This window comes from Rhipicephalus sanguineus, chromosome 3 (genome assembly GCF_013339695.2).
Source record: "Rhipicephalus sanguineus isolate Rsan-2018 chromosome 3, BIME_Rsan_1.4, whole genome shotgun sequence".
NCBI lineage: Eukaryota > Metazoa > Arthropoda > Arachnida > Ixodida > Ixodidae > Rhipicephalus > Rhipicephalus sanguineus.
In genome coordinates this window covers 174,320,577-174,336,247 of record NC_051178.1, presented here as the reverse complement: position 1 = coordinate 174,336,247, position 15,671 = coordinate 174,320,577, and the positions used below count along the sequence as shown (strand labels likewise).

Below are 15,671 nucleotides of genomic sequence, written 5' to 3'. Positions count from 1 at the left end.
ACACTGCAGTCAAACCACCTTTACAGGAAGGTTACATGGGGTCTAATATGTGCCTATTCGTTCATTTCGAATAATTTTAATTTGTGTCGAAGCAAATTCAAATACAACAACATTCATTTGAATACTCGAATTACTTGAATATTCGCACGTGCCTAAACAACAGTCAACTCATTAGAGGGGCACTGTGAAAAAAAAATGGTGTGTTTCTTGTTATGTGATATGATACTGAAAACAAGTTTCACCACTTATGCAAGCAACAGCACCTGCAAAAGAAAGAGAGAGAGAAAAAAAAGAAAAGAAAAAGCACTAAAATTTAAGTCTAAATAAAATGAAACGTTAAACAGACGGCTAGTTAAAATTTATGACATTCTTCCCTTTAGAAAGCTGGAGTACAGAACCATATAACACCTGCTTCCAAAAGTAAGCAAGCTTTTTTTTTAATGCACTGTGGAAATTGTGTCCTTTTTTCTACAATACGCTTTGAAACTGCAGTAACTAGGGGTGTGCAGATATTTCAAACCTTGAATATTCAATTTACAGGGCACTTGTATGCATAGGTCGGCAAAAAATGTGGAGCGCAGTCAGACTCACTCATGAAATATATTTTGCCCTAGAGCTCACTCAGACTCAGACTCGTCAAAAGTTTCCTCAACTGGACTCAGTCGAACTCAGACTCACTGAAATTTTTATCAGCTGGACTGACTCGGACTCAAACTCACCAAAATATTACTCACTCGGACTCACACTCACAGCTCTATCCGAGTCTGAGTGAGCAGACTCACGAGTCCATTAGCATATAATTGGCTTTTTTGACCATGGTGTCAATGCTCTTCAACACCAATATCTCTCATAATTGGTGCTCTACTTAGCACTTTTGATCTCAAACCTCTAGATATGAGTTATCAGTGGCTGCAATCCAGTATGGACATTTTTATTGAAAGAGGTGATTCACACGAGATATTTTTATCGAGAATTTCCTCTGAAAGAGTTTGCGGGAGATGTCAACCTGCCCCCCCCCCCCTCTACGTTCCTAACACCTCTGATTAATAAATATTGAGCTGGCGTATGAATGCTAATGCTTTGAAGTATGTGCGAGTCGGCAGGAGTATAAACGACAGCCAACATAACGCTGATAGTAATGCTGAAGTTGTGTAGATAGAACGACAGGTCGGCAAAAAAGTGTGGAGCTCTTTCAGACTCACTCAAGAAATATATTTTGCGCTTAGGGCTCACTCGGACTCACTCACCAAAAGTTCCCTCAACCAGACTCACGGACTCAGACTCATTAAAATTTTTCTCAACCGGACTAACAGGAACTCAAGCTCACCAAAATATTACTCACCTGAACTCACTCAGACTCGCGGCTTGATCTGAGTCTGAGCGAGTCTCAGTGAGTCGTCTCGTGAGTGAGTTTGCCGACCTAGGCTTGTATTATTAAAAATATTCGAACACCACAAAACTTTATAACAATTATTGAAATCAGCACAAGGAATTACATAGCTGCACTAAATTTCACCAAATTTGATGCAAAAACAGACAAATTTGTTTCATTGCCACATTTATTTTCATTGCCACATTGCTGATCAATTACATTCGGTTGGTTGGTTTGTTGGGTTTAATGTCCCAAAGGGACTCAGGCTGCGAGAGACGCCGTAGTGGAGGTTTCCAGACAATTTCAACTATCTGGGGTTCTTTAATGTGCACTGCCATCGCACAGTGGGCCTTTTGCATCTCACCTCCATCAAAATGAGATTGCCGTGACTGGCATCGAACTCGTATTTTGCGTCAGCAGCATTATAAACACTGAGCCACTGTGATGGCGATCCGTTTTATAAATTATACTCGTAATAAATTTCCTTCACGGCACATATTTTACTCACTCATTTGCACCAACAGAGGCGACATTTTTATTTTTAGGACAATGCTATAATAATGACGCTGAGGTGGTCATCAGTGGCTAATTGATTTAGCGGCTCTGGTTCACTAAAAAGCTTATGAATGCTACGAGGAATGCAATTTTGCAATGGTCTACAGGTATGAGATGACAGGCTCAAAGGATAAAGAAATAAATGTACCGATGCTCCATGAGGCTCATTTTCTGAGTGTTCCAGATGTCTGCTTGGACAGCGGCAGACTTTTTGAGCTGCAAGTAAAGATAAGGCATTCCACGGTTACAAAATGCAGAAGTAAAATAAATTTGCTTCATTTTGCCGGGCGAGTAAAGAATATCAAACAACACTTTAAAAGAAAGGAAACGGAAAAAAATAAAACAAGGCAAGCAAAGACAATTAGACTTAACAGGTGGAACAAATTTCCATACCAAAAACATGAATGGCTAATAGCACAGAGTGGAGAAAAATGTTGCAGCAGAAACTGTCTGTTATGAATTATCACTGTCAATGCGAATGGCATAGCAGCTGCTCAATGACTCCTTCAGCGTCGTAAAAATGAGCCAAGCATCTCAACGCGAATAGCGTAAAGGCTCGTTCACACCTGCTACTAGCACCGGTCACGTGAACAGGTTAGTCACAAAGCGACTGCTTTGGCTCAGTCGTTAGCTGTTTGATTTTTCAGTCGCACGAATGAAATCGTAAACCTCTGAACCAATCACATGTGCAAGAAAAGGACATCGGCATATTTCAGAGGGCAATGGCAATGTGAGCCACATGAGAGCAGACGTGAATTCGGTATGGCAACAGGTATATGTCTCACTCAGGTGTGAACATAGGTCGCCGTGAGTCGCTTTTTGGTTGCCAGTCGCAAATGGCCGCGCGACAGGTCCAAGTCGCAGGTGTGAATAAGCCTTAACACTGACCTGATGACACTACCTCAGTATTGTGAAACTGAACCAAGCATTGCAACATGCTGGCTTGCGTGGAGGATGTTGCTGAGGAAGATATCAGCGTTGCGCAAAGCCTGCCAGGCATCTGAACGCACGCGCTTGCATAGTGATCAGGCCTTTGGCATAGTGGTTAAAGCCTGGGGCTTTGGTACTACAACAGGCCCGCAGCTCAAATCCTACCATTGGAACACCTTTGCGTTTATCTGGTGTACATATGCACAGCACTAATGTTCCTCTGGGTGTGTGTGCGTGTGCATGTGTACATGTGGGTGGGTTTGGGTGGGTGACATCACACCAGAAGGTCGAACATACACCCATCCAGAATCCATCATGCAAGCCAAAGAAATGGTAATATATTTCAAAACAGACAACGACGATGTCAAACCAAGTACCAAGTGACTGTAGTGAAGGAATCGAAATTCAAGTAAACCTGTAGTCTATGCACAACAGAAGTATTACCTCCACTGCAGAATACAGCATAAAAATACCAAATATTTGTTACTTTAAAGTCTGAGCTGTTACGAGCAGTTATTCCCCTAGTTTATGTGATGAGCATGATGCAGCCAATATCACACATAAACCCAAACAAATGTTGAAAAGAATGTGTTATGATCGCATGCTAAAAACTGCGAAGCACTGGGGATCGTTCTGTAACCGTGAATCTCCCATGACATTGTCCACTCGCGCATGTAAATGAGTGACAACGCGTGTGTACAGTTATATACAGTGTGTTTTATTGGGCATAACTCGTATGTCGTGTTCAGTTGTGGATTCCGTTTTGCCTTCATTATAACTGCTTTGTGGTCCATGAAATGTAGAGCCAATGGTTCTTTGATTGGATCTAGCCTGAAGTTGGCAAAGTCGAGGTAGTGAAGCACCGCGCCCGGGAATGGTCTATTTTGGGACCATGGGAGCGCTACGCGCGCTCTGTAGACGGTTTTACACATGTTCTCACCTGTTATGCACTTGTTTTCGAGCAGCTTTTGAGCAGCGCCGTGCTGAGTATGGTCTAATTTTAAACCGTATGCGTGCTATGCTCGCTCTGTAGACTTTATGTACAGCTGTTTTGCAGCTGCACTTCGACTGTAGACTATGGCGGACGGACGGACATTGTGAGGTCTTAAGGAGCTTCGCCCCTAAAACAGCGCAAGAGACACTGCTGCCACCTGGCACCTGAAGTGAAAAGGACGAAGACCTGAGCTTTGGTGTGCCTACCTTCCTTGAGCTTGTGCTCAGGGAAGGTAGGCACACCTTCTCTCAGTGTTGATTTGCTGCTTATAATAATAAACACCTACACTTACTGTAAAAGCAAAAGCGGCAATGCTTATGCCCTTTCTGCCATTACATTGGGCAAGGGTCCTTACCGTTTCGCTTTGACGGAGCCAGGCTTTTGTTCCAAAGGCTGCAGTTGGCAGCGCCGGAGAAGAATAGTCTGCTGCCTTTTGGTGACCAGCCGACAAGGAATCACGGCCTTCCTCTTCATTGAATTTACGTTGACTAGCCTTGAGGGCAGCCAGAATATCCTTGCCAGGTTGGCCAAACTGCTGACGCCTTGCGCTTCCACTTGCTGTAGAAGGTGTTGGAACATCTGGCAGCACCGAACTTCCAGGCCTACCTGCTAAAATGTTTCTGACAGAGAACATGTTAAACTGGCTACTGCCATCTTTGGCAAAACTTTTATTAGATGACTTCGAGGCAGATGTGTCCCGAGACTTCTCAGATGCCTTCACCGGCGACACGTAGCTTCTTGTCACCACCGGAACAGCCTGCACCTTACAGTGGACGCCTGAAGATAGAGGAACTTGGCAGTCTGACTGAGCGGAGCTATCACAGAAGGAGCGCGGCGTAGTCTGCACACTACAATGTGACATGTCGCCTCTAGAAGGTTCATCTTGTGTTGAACTGTCTTGCACAGATGGCATGACTTGCACACTGCTATCTGTGAGGTCGCGAAGGCACTGTTGTGTTTGTGTTTCCACACTCTTGTACCAGAAATGTGGCTTGCACCCCACAGTCTTTGGAAGCTGGCGTTTCTCTTTCACTGTTCTGCACTAGCAACTCACACTGAACAGCACAATCTGTGGCCTCTTTCCTGGTGAGCTGCATATCTACTTGTGAAGCACAGCTGAGCACCTCTGCCATGACCTGCACTCCACAATCTGTCCTGTAATCCTCAACCAAAGATTTGCTCACTTGTGAGGCATAGTCTTCAACATATGGAATGGTTTGGACACCACAGCAGGTGCTGCCTGGCATCACTGTCTCGGTTTCAAAATCTTTCCTATATTCCTCAACCAACGATGTGCTCACTTGTGAGGCATAGTCTTCAACGTCTGGAATGGCTTGGACACCGCAGCAGGTAATGCCTGGCATCACTGTCTGGGTTTCAAAATCTTTCCTATATCTCTCAACCAATGATGTGCTTACTTGTGATGCATAGTCCTCAGTGTCTGGAATGGCTTGGACACCACAGCAAGTGCCACCTGGCATCGCTGTCTGGGTTTCAAAATCTGTCCTGTATTCCTCAGCTAAAGATACACTCACTTGTGATTCACTGTCCATTGTGACTACGCAGGTTTGAACACCACAAGCCTGCATAAAACAACTCTTCTCAAGAGGCACCTGGTCACTGACACAAGCAGGCACACAGAGAGCCTCCTGCTTGGTCAGCTCCATGGCACTAAATTCTCTTTGGTAGGGCTCAGTCTGAATGCCATACTCAACAAGTTGTTCAGAGTAGAGACAGCAAGAGATTGCTGCATCTGTGAGCTCAGGTCTTCCAGGTGCCCTTTCAAGTATCTTGCAGCAGGAACCTGTTGTCTGAACTCCTGTAGAGTTCATGAACCTTTTCGCGTGGTAGCCGACATCCACCAATGTTGAGCCATCTACTAGGCACTCAGCAACACAATTTTCGGACAGCTTATTTGTTACTGGCCTTGGCATTTCACGTGCATCCTCAGAGTCAGTCTGGCACATTGCATCTACTGCAGGTGCTTGGACTTGCTGTGACACACAACTGTCTTCTGTCTGAATGGATTGCGGTGGTGCTTGCAGGTACGGCATGTCATCAGTTTGTGTCGCTCTGGCAAAGCAAAATGGCTCGGACACTTTTCGATTTCCCAGAGTTTTTGACTGGCCAATGGGAGTGCCATTCATGCAAACAGCTGGAGAATGTTTGGGTGTCCACAGCACAGCCCTTGGTGTACGTAGTCTTGGTCCTTGTATATGTTCCCCAGTCTTACCACAGTCCGGACTAGTGGAGCTGGCTTCTGAGCTTTCGTCGTGCTCTGCCAGTGGAGGGCTGGCGACCACAGGGCTAAAGAAAGCACCAGCCGTACGGCTTCCACGTTCAAGCTGTTGCCTAGATGCCAATAAGGTCTGGATGCAGCATTCATTCATACGAGAGAGTGGCGTGCTCGCTATTTGGTCTGCCTTCCCAGGTGTAACATGCAGTAGGCATGTATGCATGGATTCGGATGGTGTATCCGATGCAGTACTTTCCACTCGCTCCGGTTTCTCTGATGAAACAGGCCGCCGGGATGTCTGCACAGATTTAGAAAACCGTGTCACAATCGTTAAAGTCTGCCAGAACTTTTCAGAATACCCTTCAATGAAAGCACGACTAGCAGTAACACGTAACCTTCAACTTTAAGGGCACGAGGAGAGACACTGGAGGCAGTTCATGCCACATGTCTTGGCCTGGTCTTAAAAAACAATGATGAAAGGGTCTGGAACCCTTTCAATGAATGTATAACAGGCACCCGAAGTCTTGTTTATATCACAGAGAGGAAACAAACACGAAAAAGTTCTCTTTCTTCAAGCTTAACGACCGGATATTGTTAGTAAATGAATCCCATTTTTTACAGTACAAATGCAATGCTGACTATAGTGTTGATGAACTACCTATAAGGAAGGACTTCGGTGGCTTTTCAGCTCTCCTCCGCAGATCAAAAAGATCAAAACTAAAATATAAATTCTATCAAGCACCAAACAGCGTTACTCATGCTACATACACATATTTTGGCAATAGCATTCATTTGATCTAGCCTGTCCACAATGTAGCTAATTAACCAGTCCTCTCTCCTCCATCACACTGCACCATCCCTCCAAACATTGCAGAGGAAATGATGGTTCCTTTATCATAGGCAGCAGAGACACCTGTACTAAGCATATGCATGCACTTTATAACAAAAATAGTAATGTCGATCGTCACGATCCACAGTAGCATTCAGCATCTTCCACAAAGAGGGTGAGGTGCCATTGCTCTGCCTGTCTTAAAGTAACAAAAATACTCAGTCTCAGGAAGCCAGGCATTTACAAGACAAAATGCTCTATGACTAGGGTATATTAGTTCTTTATCCACCAGAGCTGCTGCAAGTGTGCAACAAGTCAGGGACATGCCAAACAAGGGTGGTCCGACAACGTTCGGAACTTCAGCCCCCTCTAGACGGTTGGGATGCTTTTCATCAGCGCCCAGCAGTTCGCAAAGAGCAAAGATGGCAACTAGCAACAGTGCACTTTCACATTTCTAGGCAAGGAAATAGCAGATGTAATTACTAGGGGTGTGCGAATATTCGAAATTTCGAATATTTTTCGAATAGTGTTTGCTATTCGATTCGATTCGCACTGAAATTTTACTATTCGAACTATTCGAACTTCCCAAAGACAAATGCAGTCAACGTCCGGTTGAAAGTGACCCCTTCAGATTTTTAATATGCTTCACCTCATTACACTCTCGTATTGCGGCAAAGCTGCCTTTCAAGCTCCGTTACGGTCGAACTTAGCCAAGAGACAAAGTCCATTTGGAAGTGGTTCCTAGATTTTTAATATGCTTCACCTCATCACACCCCCGTATTGCGGCAAAGCTGCCTTTCAAGCTCCTCTACGGTCGCAAATGTATTAACTCAAGAAAACGCTGGTTCCAATATGGAGATGAAAGATGTGGCAGAGTTGGGGGCTCAATTAATGCTGTTTTGGACCTGAAATTTGGGCAGGAAGTCTGAAAAGTCGGACGGCGAAGCTTTTTAGCATCCAAAATTTCAGATGTTCTTATACATCGACGTCTACGAGGTAGATTTGGAACTCCGGACTTGAAGGGAGCACACCCTTGTCTGCCACATCAGTTAGCCTTCCACAGAAGTTGAAAGAGAAGGAGAGGCTGAGGAAATGGCATCTCTGCCTATCACGTGTAAAGTGTTGCCGGCAACACTTTGGTTGCACCAAATCATGTACAGGGGTGGTCAATAGTTCCCAGGCCGCAACGCCTGGCCGTGGAGCAGTGGCTTGCTACTATCGGGGCGCTTCCATCGCAATCACGCCTTGGCGCACGCTGGCGTCCAGCGTGTGCGTGGAAGGGGAGGGGGTGGTGTATCCCTCTCTCTCTTTGTTGCTCTCCTTCATAAGGAACCTAGGTATAAACTACTACAGTGCAACGCTGCTTATTCCACTAAGATGTTCGAACTAGCCCCAACAGAAGCTCTTCTGAATCATTTCGGGCTCCGACCATGCTCGTATGCAGCGAAATGGCCTGCGAAGACGGCTGATAGAACCACCGCAGTGCCAATGGAAAGTTAAACTCACGATATTGTTTTCCAGGAAGCCGAAAACCACGGTAATGTATATGGTGCCTAGCTAAATGTGGCCGCAATCATGATGCGTCAGTTTTCTGGAAGACTGCCGCCTCGCTACACGCTGCACAGTAGTAAAACATCGACGAGTGGACAGTGAGGGAACATGACGCACCAAGTTTATATGTCGCTTTTTTACCAAGGAGAGCAAGAAATGGAGAGGGGGACCCCTCCCCCTTCACGCACACACTCGACGCCAGCGTGCGCCAAGGCGTGATTGCGATGAGAGCGCCCCGATAGCAGCGAGCTGCTGCTCCTCAGCCGGGCGTTGCGGCCTGGGAACTTTTGACCACCCCTGTACATAAATACAATTCGGCCTCTACATTGCCTCATTCTTGATAAGAAAGACAATCATGAAATATGACCCCACCAGCGCTTCATCAACCTCGCGAAAAGAAACACTTTCATGTTGCTATCTCACAAGAACATACTTAGGGATTCTCTGCAACTTTTTCTGTAATTTCACTTCGAATTATTCGAAAAATGTTTGAGAAATATTCGAAAATTATTCGAAATTATTCGATTCGATTCGCACTCAATCTTTATTATTCGAATTCGCTTCGCACCCAAAATTTTGCTATTCGCACAGCTCTAGTAATTACTTACGCAAGTACATAAACTTTCATATGGGTCGTAACCCTGCTGCTGTAAATTGCCAAGAGTACACATCTAAGCAATGCTACCATAAAGCTGCGGTAATTGTCTCTACAAGTGAAGACCAAACCAAAACTCTCTGATGTTTTAAAATGTCACTTCATTCTAATTTCTTGACTGGCCTGGTGCCCACTCCATGCTTTTTTGCGCCTGACTCTGGATATCTCAACACCTCTACTTTGAAGACACCAGAGAAAATTCACTATCTCGAGGTTTCTGTGTGTGGATCACGGCACTGATATTGCCGAAAATGAAAATTGAATTCTGTCGATGCAACAAGTTCTCATTCGCAGTGTGAACGGCCTCAGCATGCGGCTTGTGACTGCACATAATGCAAACAATTTATGGCGAGGCATGCCTCTGAACACCACGCCACGCGAACCGAAGTCCTGACAGAGCTAAGAATCAACGCCCAACTTTTGCTATTTCATCCAATAAGCAAAGGTAAGGAATGACAAGCAAATACCAGCAAACTTCGCAGTGCATCTACGAATGTTTTCGCTTTTTGTCTCTGCTAAGGTTGCCTAAGCAACGTGGGCAGTGGCTCTAGAAAGTGAAGCACCTAAGCCCAGCCAGACTGACATCACTTTTGCACATACTCATGAAATTCCAAACTAGGGCACCCACCAGTGCAAATGTCCCCATCACTTTTCCAGTGATTTGCAATTTGCACAAACCACCACATGTTTCCTGTATGTTTAATGCTTACGACTACAGCTTATGGCAACGTGCACTCTGCTACTTTGTTTTCGTTGGACACTAGCACTACCTTGTTCTCAGTGCACTCTGAGGGTGATAGATTCAGTTTGGGGGCCTCCAGAATGGTCCGAATCAAGGAAAATTTGATGCCATTTAATAATGCATACACTCACTAGCATTGGAAAATGAGTCCAGATTATCCAATTTTCCAATTTAACGAGGTTGTACTGCCAATGACTGCCATCTTTAATTTTGGTTCATGACCAAACATTCCTCCCCCCCACACAGACACACACACACACATTGCCACTGCTGTTCTTAGACTATCTGACCTTGCGGGCTACTTGCTCGAGATTATACGGAGCATCGTCCCCTAACAAAGCAATTATAACAAGCAATTATAAGTAATACCTTTGGTGCAACTACAAGTCAGTGCATCAAACAAAGCTCAATCTGTACACTTACCTGGCACATTAAACGTTCCAGCGTAGTCAACTCTTGCAGCTCTTTGTGCTCTTTCCTCAGGGTTTTGAGCTCGTTCTCCAGGGATGCAATTCTGCAAACAGGACGTCGGGTCTAACACAACATGGCTTTTGAAGCCTAAAAACTACAGTACCGGGTAATCAAATGGTACTGAGATGGAGCTTATGACAGGGACTCAGGACAATATTATTTCGCAGAGGATTAAAGAAGAACCTTAGGAACAATGCACACGTAGGAAAAGACTAAGATAACACTGGAGTTTCCAGTAAATTTTTACTTATAGGCCAACTTAAAATATACGAGTGCAGTGCAAGTGCAACGTTGTTCAGAAGCAATGAGAAAGGAAACTGGCTAACCAATTTTTATAGCGGCTGTGCTTCTAAATATGCGGGTTTTTTCGCATTTCACACTATGGCCAGGAATTGAACCCACGTTTTTTAGCTTAGCAGCGCAATACTTTAGCCACTAAGCAACCACAATAGGTGCAGTTAAATCGGAGAACTCAATGCCTATGAAGACTCGTTAAGAACACATGTTGTGATGCACTTATTATTGAGGATTATACATGGTAACTGCAGTTGAACACAATGCACAACATGACAAAGACATGTGAGAGGAGGAGAGTGTTGCCTCCTTCCAAGGTCAGATTTACCAGTGACGTAGGGGGGGGGGGGATATTTGTCCAGCAATACGAGCCTTAGTACGCTAACAGTAGCCTGGTATTTCAGAATCTTTGAAAGTATAAGTGTTTGGTGAACTATCAGTTTACGAACAAGATGTCGATCAGAGTTATAAGCAACGCTACTACAAGCTGCTTAGTCATATAAGCACTGCAATCTTAGTACATTTACCATTCCATGCTTTTCATTCTGCAATAAAATGTTTCCAGCACCACTTACCTTTCGGCGCACGTGGTGCTGCAGCAAGCCTGTAAAACAGAAATAATTGGGTTTGAGAAACATGCCAGGGTGATTCCCACTGAAATGTTCAGAACAGAAAAGCAGACATTTAACCACTGCATGACAGCACGAAAAATAAGACTACTCCTTGGTTTATTCTTGACAAGCATTTGTTAACAACCCAACAGCACAACACTGTTGCCATCTGTTCAGTACATGATGCTGTGCTGTTTCTAAGAAACTGACCTGCCAGTTGTGACAAGAATGGATCAACTTGCGAGCAGGACTGTTCTATATACCACGCACCAGTTTACACAATTTCCTCAAAAGTGTTTATGATACTCGTTACAACGCACTAATGGACTTGAACAAGGAATCTGGGAGAACTAATCGTAGTTCTCCCTGATGTTCCCATAAAATCACATGCACTTAAAATCTCCTACGGACACTGCAAAAATTTCCTATTAAATTGACTTAAGTTTTAGTTCTGAAGGAAGCTTTAACAAGTTCATGCTGTTCTGCCAAAGTATGACAGAGTGCTGCAAGTTTTTAGCCACCTGACAAAGCATCAAAATGACTGCACAGGTTAGTCAGTACCTGTGAAATACAAGATTTCATGGTGAGCCATGCCTGCTAAAAATCTCTGGGACAAAAAAAAAAATTCACCATCTCCCCGTAATGGGAACCCTGAGTAGTATGCGAAGCAGCCATGAGTAGACTTAGATTTCTGTAAATGTTTTATTATCTTCATCACTGTTCATGGTCCTTCCATTCGAGGTTCCCCTGATGTTGTTACTCGTCATATATGACTTTAAGCTCAGGGGAACGTTCCCCTGAGCTTAAAAGGCCTTGTGGTCCGTAAAGTATAAAGTTAATGGCTCTTGCTGCAAAGGTTGTAGCTTCAAGTTTGAGAATGCGATGTCAACGCGCCCGTTTCGCTTCGGCTTCATGAGCCCGCCGCTCCAGATCAGCTGGGGCACTGGTTACGCCGATGCAACGCCGGGGGGACAGGCCTCGTTCACAAGCTGCTTCGCATGTAGGGTACCTTGCATGATTTCTGGCGCAGTGGGTACCTTGCATGATTTATGGCACAGTGGGTACCTTGCATGATTTATACTAGAACACGCGTTGCAGTGGAGCGAGCGCTCTACCGCACGTCCATATGTCAGGCAAACATTCCTTTCTGACACCATGCGTGAGCTCTCCTCTCATGCCAACACTTCGCTCCGACTTCGTCCGCTTCTTTTGTAGCGTTAGCTACACTTGCCTAGCCAGAGCCGATTTCGTGTGGATCCTCATGAGCCGTGCTGCGCATGCATGAGGATCAGTGATGTCACACAGCTGGCTCACCAGAGCCGGCGTCTCACGCGCTCTCTGCCACCGCCGCACGCGACTCGCCGCTGCTGGTCTGCGTATTCGAGAGGAGCGACGTCGTAGCCATGGCAGACACACTGGCGCCGGCGCGTGCGCAGCTATTCGCCTTCGCTGTGCAGTCGTCGTACAACACTGCGCTGGAGCCACTTGATAGCACCTCTGAATGGCGTTTGCGAGTAGGTAACACCATGGAGAAGGGCAGCGCAAATGCTGCTCAACGGTGCAGAAGAGCCAAGAAACTTATCTAATCTGACCCCGAAGTAGTTGCCTGGCAACTAGCGGTTCAGCGTATGAAGAATGAATAGAAGAAGGCTAATAATCCTAGACAATCTGGAAAGCTAAGAATAATCAGCTGAACCTTTGCTAACACTACGTATATCCTGGCATAGCCGAGCTAAGCCACTGCAATTTTTTTTTTCATACATCTAGTGGCTGGCACATTTCTCTCAGGCAAACATTCCTTTCTGCACACCATGCGCGAGCTCTCCTCACGTGCCAACACTTCGTTCTCTTCTTTCTTCCATACATCTAATGGCACGTGGGGCACTGGTTACGCCGGGGGGACAGGCCTCATTCATAAGCTGCTTCACATCTAAATTTTTTTTAAATAACGAGTTTTACGTGCAGAGATCACAATGTTATTACGCAGCACTCTTTAACGGAGCAGTCTCCATTCTGAGTTCCTAGAGTTCTGTACCATGCACTGTATGAATCAAAGCATGCAAGCGTTTTTGCATTTCATCCCCATTCGAATAGGGTTGCCATAAGGGGGAACAAATTTCCGACATCAAGCTCAGCAGTGAAATACTATATCCACTGAGCTACCACATCATTTCTGCATTCTACTGCCACCAACTCCAGGGTGTGTTCAGATAAGAACGTCTGTGCATATCCGTCGACCCCATATAATTTCACCGAAAAAAATATATTTTGTTGTCCGAGCCCCCAAGACCACAAAACCACTTTTAGTCTCGCGAAAAAAAAAATTTCACCTTTAAAAAAATTTAGAAGTCTCCACTGAGCCGCAACCGCCTTTTTCGAATTTCGCGGAAGTGGGATTTCAACGAGATGCTACAAAACAACTATTGTAGCTGTAGATCTGACGAATTTTCTCCACATATTACGGATAATTTGAGTTGACGAAACATTATTACTTTGCAGTTTTGATGCTGTTCTTTTAAGAGAAAAAAAAATCGCAAATTCGACACAAAGTTCAATAATGCTAAAATTTAAGATTTTTTTTTTCTCCACGCGTATAAATGCCAGACTTCCCAAAATTTGAGAACATTGCCATATGTTAGGTTAACAAATGTATTGAACGAAATCGGTGAGAGTGACTTGAAACGTTGACCAGAAATGTTCAACTGAGGACAAGTCTCAAAAAATGCAATATTTCGAAGATCGTTTAAAAAAACACCATCTTCGATTTTCTTTAAACTATTCATAATTAAAGCCAAGCACAGTAGTTGTAGATGATGTGCCCTCATCTACAAATTGTAATTAACACTTTAAAGTGTTAATTTCCCCTGCACTATTTCGTTTGTTTCAGTGATTGACAGAAACGCTGGTATTGCCAAGAGAAAAAGAAAGGGTCAGTTGCAGTGTTTATATATCTTGAAAAAACACGGAAAATGTCAGGGACAACATGCAGGCAGAGTTTCGAAATGAATGTTAATTTGACATCAAGTGTAAACTGCTCAACCCTGGTTAGAAGTACTAGTACATGTACGTATAAAATGTTACCGTGCTGCCACCCAAAGCACCAACTGCAGAGCTATATGTCACATACTTGGACGTTATGGGAGCCATGCTACTAATGGCAAGTGCGAAAAGCTAAGATGTGCTGCTCAGTTACTATATGCATTAAAAATAATTATCCATGCCTGTTTTCTTCTAATTTCCATGCATTACACGGGTCATGTAGCTGGATTTCTTGGACTATGGCAAACTATGCAAAGCATGTTTACATAGTACTTACTATATGCATTTAGTGAAGTAGGAAGCATGCCGTGAGTGACGAGTGATCTGTGCACGTTAGCCACAGCCTTTGTAGGCAATTGCTTAGTAAAGTGTTAGAGTGTGTTCCACTATCATTATCCGCAACATTTTCCAGAGCCCTTAAAGAAACACACAAGAAAGACTTCAAATTCAGAGAAAAACATTCGGCATGTTAAGCATACTAACAAAAGAATCAGGCTTCTGGCTAAGTAGAAGCATATAGTATTGCAATACCACATGAATTAACATCATTGGATCAAGGCATTTTATGACAACCAGATAGTATCAATTGCAAATATTACAAGAAATATTGTAGAACAGTTCGCATAGAGGAGTTGTTCTCACATAAAAACATCTGCTGTATGAACTGGTCAACAAATCTTGCCTCCTCATGAAAAAAGGAAAGAAAGCTCACTGTTTGCTCAAATGAAAGCACATACATTTGAAGAGTCACTTGTGTGAAGAACAGCCGACCTTCGAATCCTCTCTTCCCTTTGAAGCTGCTTTTCGAAGTCGTCATGAGAAATGGCTACAAAACAGAAGAGTGTAAATGAGTGCTGCAGAATCCCACAAGGCAGTGGAAGGGTTATGGAAGGGATAACTGACAACCACCCCTTTGTAGCACAAGGCCACAAGGAAATCTGTACGGATTTCATTGTGGATTCGTTCTACAAATCCAAACAGAAGATGTCATTTGTTAAAAATGATATAGTAGTACACTTTCTTTGACCCAAATAGCTGAGCAAGTAACAGCAGTCCAATCTGACTCAATCTGACAAATAAATTTAACTGCTCATTTCGTCCCAGCAAAAATTGTATTTTAAACAGGAAAAAATTTCTTCAGTCTGAAGCTCCGAAAAATACACAACCGAGCAAACAAAAGTTATCGCTCTCTCTCTTTGTAGCATGCATGTTACTAGTAGTATAAGAGCTCTCTTTACGTCGAATTCCATTTTGTTGGAATGTTTCTTCAGTCCCCTAGCAGTTCAAATTAATGATGTTACAGCATATTCCGTGGAGTTTTCTACCCAGGAGATTGACTGAGGACACTGCAGCTAAATGCTCTCGATTAATATTGTAGAGCTTAGCATTGAG

At 44.1% G+C, this 15,671-nt stretch overlaps 1 protein-coding gene across 7 annotated transcripts in view; it reads right to left on the bottom strand.

The window, feature by feature from the left end:
• Positions 1-4,735: 4,735 nt before the first annotated feature.
• Positions 4,736-15,671, bottom strand: part of LOC119387696 (kinesin-like protein KIF27) — a 124,227-nt gene continuing 113,291 nt past the window's right edge. For 5 of the 7 annotated variants that reach the window (XM_049413614.1, XM_049413613.1, XM_037655175.2 and 2 more), the window contains 4 exons: positions 15,017-15,105; positions 11,205-11,233; positions 10,288-10,378; positions 4,736-6,385 (listed from right to left, as the gene is read on the bottom strand). In XM_049413614.1, coding sequence (XP_049269571.1) covers positions 4,778-6,385; positions 10,288-10,378; positions 11,205-11,233; positions 15,017-15,105 — 1,817 coding nt within the window. In that variant the 3' untranslated portion in view covers positions 4,736-4,777. The remainder of the gene's footprint in view (positions 6,386-10,287; positions 10,379-11,204; positions 11,234-15,016; positions 15,106-15,671) is intronic. The other 2 variants (XM_049413611.1, XM_037655176.2) reach the window with 1 other exon arrangement.